Source organism: Pogonomyrmex barbatus, unplaced genomic scaffold, assembly GCF_055798465.1.
Source record: "Pogonomyrmex barbatus isolate J1 unplaced genomic scaffold, ASM5579846v1 scaffold1, whole genome shotgun sequence".
NCBI classification, from domain to species: Eukaryota; Metazoa; Arthropoda; class Insecta; order Hymenoptera; family Formicidae; genus Pogonomyrmex; species Pogonomyrmex barbatus.
In genome coordinates this window covers 15,675,621-15,690,000 of record NW_028297098.1, presented here as the reverse complement: position 1 = coordinate 15,690,000, position 14,380 = coordinate 15,675,621, and the positions used below count along the sequence as shown (strand labels likewise).

The 14,380-nt window shown below is 32.0% G+C and overlaps 1 protein-coding gene across 6 annotated transcripts in view; it reads left to right on the top strand.

Annotated features, from left to right (window-relative positions):
• Positions 1 to 14,380, top strand: part of pum (pumilio) — a 90,906-nt gene that overhangs the window by 15,832 nt on the left and 60,694 nt on the right. For all 6 annotated transcript variants that reach the window (XM_089073194.1, XM_089073190.1, XM_089073177.1 and 3 more), the window contains 5 exons: positions 4,956 to 5,100; positions 9,131 to 9,242; positions 9,671 to 9,770; positions 9,861 to 9,991; positions 11,742 to 12,096. In XM_089073194.1, coding sequence (XP_088929320.1) covers positions 4,956 to 5,100; positions 9,131 to 9,242; positions 9,671 to 9,770; positions 9,861 to 9,991; positions 11,742 to 12,096 — 843 coding nt within the window. The remainder of the gene's footprint in view (positions 1 to 4,955; positions 5,101 to 9,130; positions 9,243 to 9,670; positions 9,771 to 9,860; positions 9,992 to 11,741; positions 12,097 to 14,380) is intronic.

Genomic DNA, 14,380 nt, shown 5'->3' with positions numbered 1-14,380 from the left:
TCGTAGTTTAGATAAATTATTACTCTTATCCTCGTTTAATGAATGTTTAATGGAAAAGATAATCGAGAAAAGGAGAGAAAGAAAAAAAGGGAAAGTGATAGTGCATCCCTTGGCCTTCATTTAATTCAAGGTTTAAAGCGATTCGGAAATTACAAGAAGTCGTGTCTGTGCCTTGAGATGAAACAATGTCAACTTTTCCCGTGGATAATCTTGTTAAATTTTCATCATATACTCTACATTTTGTTCACTTTTCTGAAAATCCTCTAAAGTTTCTTGAAAGCAAAAGTATGTTCTTTCTGGATATTTTCCAAGTTATATTACACACATTTACGCATAAAAGTGTCATTAAAAATGTCACTTCCTTTTTAATCTCGGATTTAGAAAATATAAGGTTGACTAAATATAAGGTTGCTGCTTTTTCTTAACAAAATTTAGCTGGAAAGTGTAAAATTGATGATATTTTTAGACTTAGAATTTAGAAGTAATTTTTGCTTGAAATTTTTAAGAAACTTTTAGAAACAGGGTGTGTTTTTCCCTATTACTTATTTATATTACAATTCGCTCGTATTTTGTACCTTTTACGATCATCGAGTCTTTTTTTCTGTTGTGGAATTTTTTTTCTATTTAGAACAACATTTTACATTAAGAGACACAAATCATTCTGCGTAAAAACAAACTCTCATTTATTTTGTCCTTTGCCTCTTCCGCTTCCTCTCTTCCTTTTTCTATCTTTCTTTCTTTTGGTGCCATATCTCTCTTCAGCTTTTCTTTCTCTCTCTATTCGCGTTTAACGTATAAAAGCGTCTCTGGCGACGCGGTCGATACTCACGGCGTATCGCCCCCGGCTGACCGAGCTTCACCCTTACCCTTACCTTACCGAACCTTTAGACAGATCCACCTCGTCCCCGCATCACTTCACCATGCCGTTCTTCCGGTTGCATGCGAAATAGCAATATAGCGACATATTCAGCTGGTACCTCTGGATACTTTTTATTCCTCTAGAAAAGAATCAGAATTCAAGAAATTTCTCTTTCTTTGAAACAAAAGAATAAAGATTTCACCAGAGAAATTTATCAGTTATCCTTAATTATTATTATCGAGTACTTTTTTGTGTAATAGTAAAATTAAAAAAAATTTGTGTTATGGTAATTTTTTTTTTTTTTTCTTTGCCGAAGAAACTTAATATCTGTAACTCATTTTAAATTACTCAAAGAATTATTTGTAGGAAATATCAAGTTCAAGATATATTCTTGTTTTAAAACAAAATAATCTATGCTTTTAATTAAACTTAATTATGTTATCTTATTTTACTTGGGGGTAGTCCTTAATCTCTCTCATTTATTACAATACTTCAGATGCGCGTTATCGAAAACTTTTATAGTAAAGTAAAATTGAATATTTTGAAAGAAACATAGGTAAATCAATGAAACGATGAGAAGTGTAAATAGAAAAACAGGGAAAATTTTACTGATGACGAATTTCTCAAAAGAAACGAAACTGATTCGATATTTACAGTTACTTGTTATATGTACGAATATCGTTACACCTTTCGAGAAACTGATAAACTCGTTGGGCATTCTGTGCGAGTTTAATAATCGTGGTCTTAAGCAACATTGAGACTAGCTTAGATCAGCGAATCCACCGTAGAATAGCATTGCTCAATGATCAAAAAGGAGATTCGCTTTCCAACTCGTTGGCACACGAGTTGCCGTCGCTGCTTTTGGATGGTCTTTTCTCTCATGGGAGACGTCCAACCGGTTTCTAAGCTCGCAGCGCACGTTCGAGCCCACTATATTCGCCCATTACTATTGATTCATTGTCGATTTCGTTGGAATAACCAATTGAGTGCTATTCGGAATTAATTTATCCGAGAGTATCGGAAAGTCGTGATGAAAATAGAAACTTGATATATATTTTATTTGATCGATGATTTTTCCAGGCAGCTTAAATTGTTACATTTCTGAGTGCTATAGTTATGCGATATGTAAAAAGTGAGCTTAAAATATTATTAGTTTGAAATTTTAATTTATTCTTAATTATTGCAAATTAATGGTACTGTATTTTACAATAATTATGTAAATAAGATTTATATGTAATCTTCTTTTAAGCTATTTTCTTTCAAGAAATAAATTTTATTGAAAGGTATAAGAATTAATTTTATTTGAGATTTATATCGGAATGCTACTTTCTCATACACTCTCGAATATAAAGAAACCACTATCAAATCTTGTTTCGAAATATCAATATTTAAAAGTGATCAATAAAGATAAATATTTTTATCTCTGTAAAATACATTAAGATAAAATTTTTTTTTATTACTTATTTATCAATCAATTAATCGATTCAATTAATTAATTGCTATATCAATTTAATAGATAATTATTACTTGTATTCTATATTTATTTTATTAATTTATTATAATAATTAAAAAATATGCATACACATTCGCGTAATATATATATACGTATAACAAGTTAAACATGAAATTAAGTGACATTACAGAGAGAAGCGATTAATAAATTTTATATACACATGATTTTATATCTAAAATATATTTGTACTTTATAAGATTTTTTATATCAATATTCATATTCTGTAATGTTTATGTTATATGAATACACATGCCAAATTTCATTATATCAAATAAAATCTATTTTATAAAATCTTATATTTAATAAAATCTATATTTTTTATCACACTTGCGAATTTCATTATATTATCTGCATATTTTTTCATTGTAGCATAATTAAATAAATTAAAAAAAAACGGACAGATGAATATACGTGTACACACATTTTTATGATTTCACATGAAATTATATAACGGTGAAAAATATAACGATAAGTGTATAGATCTTCTTTTTATTATTTTATATATTTTTAAATTCTGAAATACTTTTATTGAAAAAAAAAAGAATAAGAGATATTTTTAATTTATCTGTTAAAAATCGATTCTTTACTGTTAAATATCGATTTTTTATTCAGGCCTATCATTTTTTTATTCAAACTTTATAAATTCCAATGAATGGCGAAAAGAGACAGGATTGATTTACGAGTCGCAAAAGTTAAAATTAGAAAAGTCGGTCTTCACGACTTGTGGTGTCATAAGCAAAGCGTCGTGACTTTGAACTTGCTGTCGCATCATGCGTTCGGTGCACCCGTAATCTTGCGATTCGCGGGCGCTTCTTCCTCTCTCTCTCCCCTCCCCCCTGTCTTCACTTCTCCGCGAAGGTTACGTCACTAGCATTCAGTTAGGCGAGGTCAGGATCGGTGCAACATATGGATTCCGGGTCACGATTCGTCTTTATCCACTTTAGATTTGAACAGTTGCACTGGTGATCGCAGTTAAGTTGACTCGAAAACTAGGTCTATATTTCGAGTACCATGTTCGATAAAATTTTTTACTTTCGGAACTAATTTTTTCAGATGTTGAACGAAATATTAGACATATGAATGCATCTATGTATCTTATTCACAAGATTTCTTTAATCATATTTAGATTATCTTTTAATATTTACGAGATTAGGGAAAAGTTTGATAAATTTTTGATAATGAAACTTTTAGTACATAAAAATGTGTACATATATATAATGCTTTTTATATTAGTGTGAAAATAAATTTTGAAATTTAAGATTCTATCGTCTTTTTGTAACCTATGTCAAATTATAGTATTAAAAAATAAATGCAATACTTTTTTACGAAAAAAATATATATATATTCTTTATTTTTAAGTACGATTTGTAAAAAAGTATTGCATTTATTTCTTAATACTATAATTTGACATAGGTTACGGAGAGAATAGAATTTTAAATTTCAAAATTTATTTTCACACTAATATAAAAAGCATTATTAGTATTAATAGCAAAATTAAAGGTTAGGATGAAGATACAGTGACAGAATAAATTAGTTGCAATTTAATTGTAATACATCAGGGACAATTATACTTTTAAAATGTTTTTATTATGTCATGATTATAGCATGATTATAGCATGATTTAATGCGGCTGATTAATGCGGCATTATAATCACAGCTATAAAATACTTATATGCAATTATATCATATAATTGTCATACTAAAACCTTATAGAAATCCTAAAGAAAATTGTACTACATAAAATATTTTTATATTATATATATTTTTACATTTTATTATATTAATACTTAAAATTATTATAGTTTATGACCCAGTTTTTATAGTAGCTGTGTGTTTTTATAGCTCTATGTACATAAAATTATTATTATTAATATAAAAATAATAATAAAAAAAGAACATCCTAACTATAATTATTTTACTATACAATTACTATACAATTATAATTACAAATACAAAACATTTTTTTCTCAGTGTAGAACTTAAAGTTTGATGTACATAAAATATGCATTATTGAACGGTAAAATATACACTATTAAATCGTTTTCTTACATATCTCTTACTTCTCCACGAACTTTTTCACGTAGCAACATACAGACTTAGCATTTGTACACAGACGATACCTCGACAATTGCGTCAACCGAGATATCGATTCCGCGTTTGTCGCAGCATCTGTCCCTGAAACATTATCCTCGTTCCAAAATACACGATGTAAATATATTTTCAAGAACTGTGGACCTTGTATATATGTGTGTGTGTGGGGGGGGGTGATGGGTCAGTGGGACGCGGTATTAATTACACCACTGCACTCATCACGGAAATAAAATTTCGCCGATACGTTTTTACTCGAACGAGTAGAGTAGTGCATTATGACAAAACCGTTAATTTCGTCGACAACTTTTAATTTTCTAATGCGAGCGATGCGAATACTTCTGCAGACAGGGTGGAGGAAACATGAGGCGGCAGAGAGATAGTTATAGGGGGAGGAGAAAACTCCTGGGAGTTTCGTGTCAACGCGCGCGCGTTTCGACATGGTGTTCACTGACCTCCGGGGCTCACGACCTGTTCTCCTTTTTCGTGTTTCAGATCGCTCCCTCGACAAAAAAGCTCTGGGGCGTGGACGAGGGCGGCTCCAAGGACGAAGGGGGTGTAAAAGGTGGTGGGACCCTGCTTCACCTGGGAGACCACCCGACTACCATGTGGCGGGATTCCACCTGGAGTACAACGTCAGGTACGATTCGCACACGATGCATCGCCGTTGCGTCGTCGTCCGTTGGCGGGATTTCGACCCGGTGTGCTTACGACGGACGACGGAAGTGCTTACGAAACTCGAGCACGGTCCGAGCGGAGTAAGCGAAACCATTTAGTTAAGCACAAAGGTCGTAAACAGCCGACACGAAACACCTACGCTCCCGGTAACGAGTATTGTGTGCGGTCCTACACAATTCCGCTTGTGTAATAATACGCGCGATTAAATATACTTTAGCAACATCGATGATAATTTCAAGTAGTTACAACGCCACGTGTGTTGTATAAAAGGAAAGTTTCACACATTACACGAATCCAAGGATCGCTAACGGTTGAAAAAGTGAGTCGTCGTTACGCTAATAAGAATTGAGAATCGAGTATCTTCGCGTAGCGAATCGTTGGAACTTGGTCGTTAGTTTAACGGTCGTTTAACGGAGGAAGCTTGTCAAACTGGACCGGAAAAATCGCTTTCAACATTAAATGTCTGCGCTGATCGATCATAGACCGGATGTCTCTGTTTGCGAAAAGCGATGTATCGGTATAAGAAACACGAGATACGAAGCGATGCCGTATTTTACGTCGTGCAAGCTTATTGATTGATACAGCACTAAAAGAACAACATGTAGATACATATACGCAGTTCACTCGCCATCGCCATCGCCATCGTCATCGCCTTTCGTTAAGGGAGGGAGGCAGAAGAGGGAGGAGGAGAGGGCACCGCCAAGCTTTTTCATAGCGCACTCGATCGATTAAATGACAACACAGACTGAAATTGAAAATGTTTTTGAAGATTCTTTTTGTATCATTTTTACTTCAATTCTCTCGGGTAGAATTTATTTTGCCGTTTTGTCCGTTGATACATTGTTTTAAATATTCCATAACGTTTTACGAGATTTAAAGGGTTGTTATTTGAAGAGTAGAGACATTTTGGAAACTTTTGCTTATCTTATTTTAAAAATGTGTTTATCCAATTTGAATGCGGAGGAAATATTTTTAAAAAAATTTTACGAAATTTTGTAACATATTTAGATATCGTTATTTTTCCAAAAAAATCATTAATTCTAATATTTGATCATAATTAAATTTAATTATTTGATATAATGATGTTTTGATGTGATGATTAATTTAGTTGTTTGGTCGATTACACGCGTGATACGTTAATGAATACAAGTGACGCAATTACATATACAAATACATGGTTTGACAAAAAAGTTCCGAGACTGGCAATATTACACGCATTGATATTATTGTGTCATATGTGTGATATGATAACAGAAACATTTTTTTCGATTGTGCGTCAAACTTTATCAAAACGTCACCATGTTCAATCATATATGTCAACACATAAATTTTTTAATTTTCAAAGAAATTTCATATAATAACAGAAAAAAATTCTTTTCCTTGATAACTTAAATAAAACAATTTTAAACTCTTAACAGATTATTTGGAATGACCAATGCGTTAGTCATTCCCTTTGGTCGTAAAACACACAATCATATTATCATATATTAAATACTATCGGATCCTATCTAATACATAATACTTACAGAACAATATAAATTTTTATATGAATATGAAATTACACTTTTACGAGAGCATAAAATATTAAAAATCTGATTCTGTTGAGAAAAAAAAAAGAGAGAGATCATAAAACGGAAAAAGTATCACCCATTATAAAGTTTATTTAGAAATAGAAAAAATTTTTTTAGATTAGAAAATATTTATAGTTCTGTATATGGTATATAATATTAAATTTTTATTAAATTTTATTATTATAGTTACTATATTTTATTATTATAGTTACTATATTTTATTATTATAGTTACTATATTTTCTATATGTAAGAGTTTATAAAAGATTTGAAGATGATTTTAAGTAATTAGCGGCTTAATATCAATATGCCGACGAGTCTTTGAACTTTTAAAGCCCTCAAAATGGAATGCCAAAAGAACGTTTAAATGCGACGCGTACTTTTTAAAAATGCCTTTAGGAAGCGCACTGAAGATATATTATTATAATACTATATCGGATATCACGATATTTTGACATTTGTTAATTTATAACCAATGAATACTTTTAAATCGTTATATAGATTTTTGTCTCGAATATTTTCATTGATTATTTCAACAATCATGCAATCCATTGATTTTCTTATTTTTAATTTTCTATATTTATAAACACAAATGTCTGTCAGTTTCTGAATTATGAATACACAAATATCTACATGTGATTTGTTCGATCAGAAAATACCTAATGAATGTATATAGGCAATAAATATACAAGACTTATACAATGTTCTATATATATATATATATATATATATATATTGGGTGTGCACGAAATATCTGATTTTTTGAAAGAGGAGTATGTAGTCAGTAATGACTACAGAAGTAACGGTGAGAGTAACTCTGGCTACAGCTACAGCCTACAGTTGTGATCACGATTGTGGTTATGGTTACGGCTGCGGCTATGACTGTGGCTGTAGTTGTGGTTGTAGTTATAATTATAATTATGACGATGGCTATGATTGTGATTGTGACTGTTGCTGCGGTTATGGCTATGGCTATGCCTATGGCTGTGACAGTGGTTGTGGCTGTGGCTGTGGCAGTGGCAACGGTAGTGACGATGACAGCCACCGCCATATATGCGTCACATCACGATGGGTGCAACGCGGCTGTTACCATGGCGACAGACGCCCGGCATCAGAGGCGGCGGTAGGGGCAATGTCCCAATGTCCAGGATCGTACCTACTGATCTACCCCGTCAGCGAGCACCCCAACTGATCGTCCACCTGGGCCATCGCGCCGTTGTATTGGCCCGTTATGTGGGGTGGCGCGCGTGAAAAGATGGAAAAAATTTCTCTTTATACAGGAACCCCCAATAGAATCTCGTTCGATAATGCTCATGGTCGCAGCTGCTCGGTGGTAGCAAATTACTCTTTGAATAAATTTTACTCGTCGTTCTCTTTGTTTTTCTTGCTTTTTCTATATTAATAGAGTTTCCTTGATGAGTTTAAATGGATCCTTTCCTTATCCATGTGAAATAAAAAATTAAGTTTGTCAAAATATATTTTAAGAACTAATTTAATATTATTGCAATGAGATTAGACATCTTAAAAATTGAATATTTTTAAAAAATGAAAATTATTTTTATTATTTTAAATAAACTGTAGAAAACTTTGTAACACGTGTTCACCTTAAAACATGAAATGTCCCCTATTTCTCACACGACATGTTTCTGTAAGATGCAAAAGTATAATGAATAATAAATGATAGAAACGCGTGAGAATGTAAAAACAAAAATTGCGCGAAAATGTATGTATACAAATCGTACGAGTGCGTTACTTCTTCATGTATTCCGTATATACATTAGAGGGAGAGGTTTATTTTGTGTATATATATATATATATATATTGCGAATTGTTGGTATATATATATATATATATATTTATTTGTGTTTATTGATCCTTCTTTGTATTGACTCGCAGTTGTGGCATTAAATATATGTAAACTTGTAATTTTTTTTATTTTTATTTTTTTTTATTTTTTTTTTATTTTTTTTATTTTTTTTATTTTTTTTATTTTTTTTTATTTTTTTATTTTTTTTTTTTTTTATGGAGCACACATGTTCTCTATCGTCATTTATACGTATCTTATTAAATTCAATCAACTATTGGAAACTGAATAGATTTTTCGGCGATATTTTCAGTGTATTACTTAGAATCTTGAGATAAAGCGGAGAGAAGCCGCATATATGCGTTCGTATATATTCGTACTTTTTCTTAGGAAACATCAGATTCCTTTTAGCATCTTGAAATATATCCTAAAGCGAGATTTTAGGGTCAGATTGATCTGAAAGCAAAAACTTGATTTTCAATAAATATTAATCGTTGACTGAACGAAAATATTTATAACTCTAATTTAAATCGTGCAAATTCTTCTATCGTGAAGAGAAGTAGTTCTCGTGTAAATAATTTATGTAAATATTGTCTCACGTATACTTGTCCTTCGCAGATCATGCTGTCTCACAACCAATTTCAATGGGTACGGGTAGACGTGTGGGAGTTGGAACGGGATATCACCATCAAACATCAGAAGTCGGGACAGTACTTAGTCCTAGAAGCAGGTTCGTGTGTTTTTATATGTTATGTTGTTCCTGAGTATTACGCGTCTTTCATCAGTAAACTCTGAATATGAAAATAGAACGCGCGAAAATTCTGGATGTCTAAGTATATTGATAATTTCAAGTAAGAAACTGTGAATATGAAAATCTTTATAAATTAAGTTTTAAAAATTATATGTTTACATATAAATGATAAAATCTTTTTAATGCCAAGTTTCTAATATAAGTTTTAATGAGAGAATCATTAACTAAAGTAATATCAAACGTGTAAATGATATTGGTGAAGTTTTATTGAGGAAAAATTATAAATTCGATAAAAATATTTGTAAAGAAAGATTTAAAATTGTCTATATAATAATATTTTTATTGATTTGTATATATTTGTTTGTTATTTTAACAGCGATATGTAAATATATATTTTCTTCTTGCAGTGAAACAGGTGGTTTGGGAGTTAAAATGGTTGAATACGTTCTTGGATCAAGTCCTACTACACCAAAAGATTTGGAACCACGGATGGTTTCTCTGAGATTAGTAAGTACTATATATGACATAACATAAAGTTAATTTATGTTTGCATGTAAATATATATAGTTTATTTTATTTTAATCTTTTTATATACAGAATACTGATGCAGACAAGAAAGAAAAAGAAAAAGGTTCGGCAAGTCCCTTTGATAACACAAAGGATGATGCTGGACCGCAGGGTAATGGATTAACGTCTCAAAATGGTTTGGATGACGACAAAGGATTTAAGTAAGTTTTATTTTGTTGATCGAATTGTTTGATATCAAATATGATATTGTGTATCACATTTTTTTCAAAGTCAGATTGACACTTAAATAATTAGTTTTATTTTGTTTTTTATAATATTTTAAATTATAATATTTTAATATTTTAAATTAAATATAATATTTAATTTAATTATAATATTTTAATATTTTAAATTAATTATTTATATTATTAATCTTGAAATTAAGATTTTAACAAAGTTCTTAGTATTAAATGAATAATGAATCTGCACTTTTTTTATTTTTATGTTTATTTTTTTAAACCATCAACAGAAATAAAAACAACTTACAGGAAAGCAGTTAGTAATAATCTAAATTAAATAATTGAATAACCAGTAAATACAGCAAGAACTTGATTTTTCCTTATGCTTCTTGTTGTATTCTATTGGATATATGTAACTTTTTATATATTTTATCTGCAAATATTTTACCGCAATTATCATGGTGAAATAGCATAATGATATCTGAGATTAAGAGTATGCTCTACATACAGTCCTTCTATAATTCCTTTCGCGATACTTTTTCGCTTGATTTCTAGTGATGTTGCGCCATCAGTAGCACACAACAGAAAGCGCGATCGACAACGACGTTACCGACATTGTTTTCTTGTTGCGTCAATGCGCTGTTTGTATATGTGTAATCTTATTTTTCTTAAGTTAAATTAATTTAATTAATTTAAATCTTAACAATTTAGAACCTTTATAAAAACATGTGCGACATAGATTTATTTATGAAATTTTATTTTTAAATATAATCAGTAAAAAGGAGAAAAATGTAATTTTTGAAAGTTTTTGTGATGACGATTTTATTTTGACTTTCATTCGTAAAGATATCCATCTTATAAAAAAATTTATTGCGCACATTTTATATGATAATTGTCGAATTTTTGAATGCTTAGAGAGAAAGTATACGCGATAAGCGATAAGAGAAAGTATAAGCGATAGAAATATTATAATTTCTATGTTGTTATGTTAATGACATTAATTTATCGTTGACGGCTACTATTGACATTCATAGTTTTTCTACTTTTTTTTCCTCACGAAATTAGTGAGTAATAACGAGTCATCTAATCTACGGATTGCATCCTGTTACATACTATTATGCAAAGTACACCGTTACATGACGTAGCCAATTGCGTATACGTAGTATTTTAGGTTTAATGTTTCTTTGCGAAATTATTCAACAAATTTATTTGTAGAACTTTCCAATTCTTAAAACAATACGTGACAAAAATAAAAATTTCTATTTTGATAGAAAATATATCGATAATTCTACTAATTGTTAAGATAATTTTGATAGAATTAAATTTATTTAAATTTAAAACTCTTGAAGTAAATTAAGTCTAAAAAAAAATGTGAATGTATGAATAAATTAGGATACACATATCGAATACTTTGAAAACCGATTTTATACTTGCCGATCACGTTCGTTATTGAGATCCCTGACACAATGAGATTCCTGACATTTACGGTCACCGTTTCCAACTGCTCGGGAAAACCACGTCAGTGTCTTTATATAGAAAACAAAAATATAATTCTTACGTTTGCTCACATGTCAGCTTTATCGAAGGTTTTATGACTTAATATTCATTACAATCGAAGTGCATGGATAAAGCAATTATTTAATCATTTTTTTTTTCCTTGTAAAATATAATTCTATATTAATTACGCTGTATTCCTTATTTGGTCTGATTGATTTTTATATTTCTCTTACAGTCGCACACCCGGAAGCCGTCAACCGTCACCGGGCGAGGAAGAATTTCAGAAGAATGCTGCCGCCACTCTAGCTGTAAGCGCCGGTGGCGGCGGTGTTGTCCTGCTGAAACCCGGGATTGACGTTGTCGGCAGCGAAGAACATTTCATGGCAGCATTCGCGCCGGCTCCGCCGCATCATCTTCAGCACCATCAGGCACCACCGACGCATCATTTGCAACATCCGCATTCGCATGCAGCAGCGCAGCTGTTTGGGGCGCAAGCTCCGCCGCCGCCGCTTGGTCCACCGCCCTCGCAACAACAGCAACAACAAGGTCCTCCGCAACCGCAGGACACCACTACGCACTTAGACGTCCAGGTAAGTTAACTCAAACATAATTCTCGTTTTTTAAGCACATTTGAACGAAGAGAAACTTGTGCGTGCATTGTCATGCAGAAAGTAACAAAAATGTCTCAACATCACTTGGATAGAAATACAAATTCTTTGCAAATTTTGAAAACGTAGATTTCGAAGTTCTTGTTTCGTTATCGAACAAAATAGCGCATATTATCGGCGTTATATTATTCATATTAGAACGCTTAATTATTTTTTTAATAATTACAAAAAACTAAACTTATGAAACTAAAAATTATAAATCAATATGTAGCACAATGAAATTAATGCGACAAAAATTAAAGCAATTTGGAAAGTATATTATATAACATTTTAAAAATCTTATGATTATATAGATTACTTTAATACGATTATTTTCTCTAGTTTTATTCTACTTTTATTTCTAGTTTTCTTAGTTTTATAATAAGGTTGTGTGAAACTGCGAAATTTTCTAAAAATAAAATTGAATAATCAATTTATGTATCAAGCATAAAATACTTTATAAACAATAAATATTAAATTGATCCTGTATCCGAATGTCTGCCTAGATTTATCGTAAAATACTCAGTTTGATATTTAAAATTCTCTTATGCAGGTACGCGTTTCTTCGATACTTACTTACTAATAATCGAAAGAACGAAGAATATGAGTTTGCATGTATATTTTGCAATTATATTCAAGTATATATAAATTTGAGTTGAAAATATTACTTCAAATATTTATACGGCAATTAAACAGATTTTTACAAATGTCAATAATACATTAGTTTACAAAGAGGTCTTAAACTTTTTATAAGACAATTACGATGTCACGTCGCAGTACCATAATGCAATCATTACAATTAATTAATTTCGATTATGCAGTAAACGTTCACTCCAAAGAAGTATATTTTCGATTTTGTACTGCTTTACTTTGTCGCATTTTTCTCATGCAGTCTTTCTCTGAAAGAATTTTCCTAACTCCGCGCGATTTCTTGAAGTTACTGAAAATTTCAAATGTAATCATGCAAAAGACATTGCGGAACTTCCCATGAAGCACCTAGCTTTTATATCAGAAGTACTTTCATCAACTTTTTTCTTTTATTTTCCGGAATGAAGAAAATGATTTGCAACTAAAGTGATCAATCTTGCTACAGTTTAGTATCTTATTTTCTCTTTTATGTAAACATGAATTTTGTTTACTATGAATGTTTACTGCATTTATACATTTAGAAAGTTAAAGGAAATTGTTCCAGATTTGCTTCTCTTTTTCTAACTTTTTGAAAAACAAAATTAAAGAAGCTGCCAATTCTTTCTTTGTGAGGGCGCGCGCGCGTGTGTGTAAGAGAGGGATGATAAAAAAAATTTTTGATCTTTTATAAAGAAAATTTGAAGATATAATTTAACGGTCTTTAGAATCGACACTATACCTTAGAATCACTAGTCATTCTAACGATATCCTGACTGTATTTACTTTAATGTTACCCTTTGCGATAAATGGCTATCATCAATGGAGATTACCGTGACGTAATGCGAAATAGGGCTCAACCACCGAATCACCTTCCTAGCCTGTAGTCGCGCTCGAATGAGACACGATTAAAGCATTACTATTTTCGAGTATAGCCAAGCCAGAGAAAATAGCTACGTCGTTTTGCGCACGTACGTCATGTGACGTTCCTCGACGTTCGTTCGTTCTCGATGACAGAACCGACTAGTTTGACTTCGATTCGTACATTTCACTCGGCTCTTCTCGATACGTAATCAGGCTGTATTATCAGAAGGATAACATTATTTATTCTTCGTGTGTGCGAAGCGCATATTTCCGAATGAAAATGATCGCTCTACCCTCGTCTTATTTTAGGTCGTGTCCTTAGTGGTCTAATGACGTGAGAAACGAGATAGGCATATATGACATTTTAACCGATCGGCTTTCGACCGCTACGCTTTTTGTCCCGTCTTTTCGGCCGGTGGGCACAATGATAATTCCCGCGCGCGCGCGCGCGCGCGCTTTGATAGGATGTATTCTCAAGGGCACACTTTTTCCATTCTACCCCCACAAAAGCGGCCCTCGTGTCGATAATGTGGGCGATTCGGGCTTTAAAGAGAGGAAACAGCGGTGGCGGCCGACGGTGGCGGCCGACGGTGGCGGCCGCGGACGAACGATATAAATCATTGACTGACAGCTTCTGACGTGTCTACTTTGAGTGCCTATTCAGAAAATAGAACGGCAAATATATCGGTACCACCAGGCATTCCTGCTCCCATCTCGTCAAGTGCTCGTAATTCAGGCA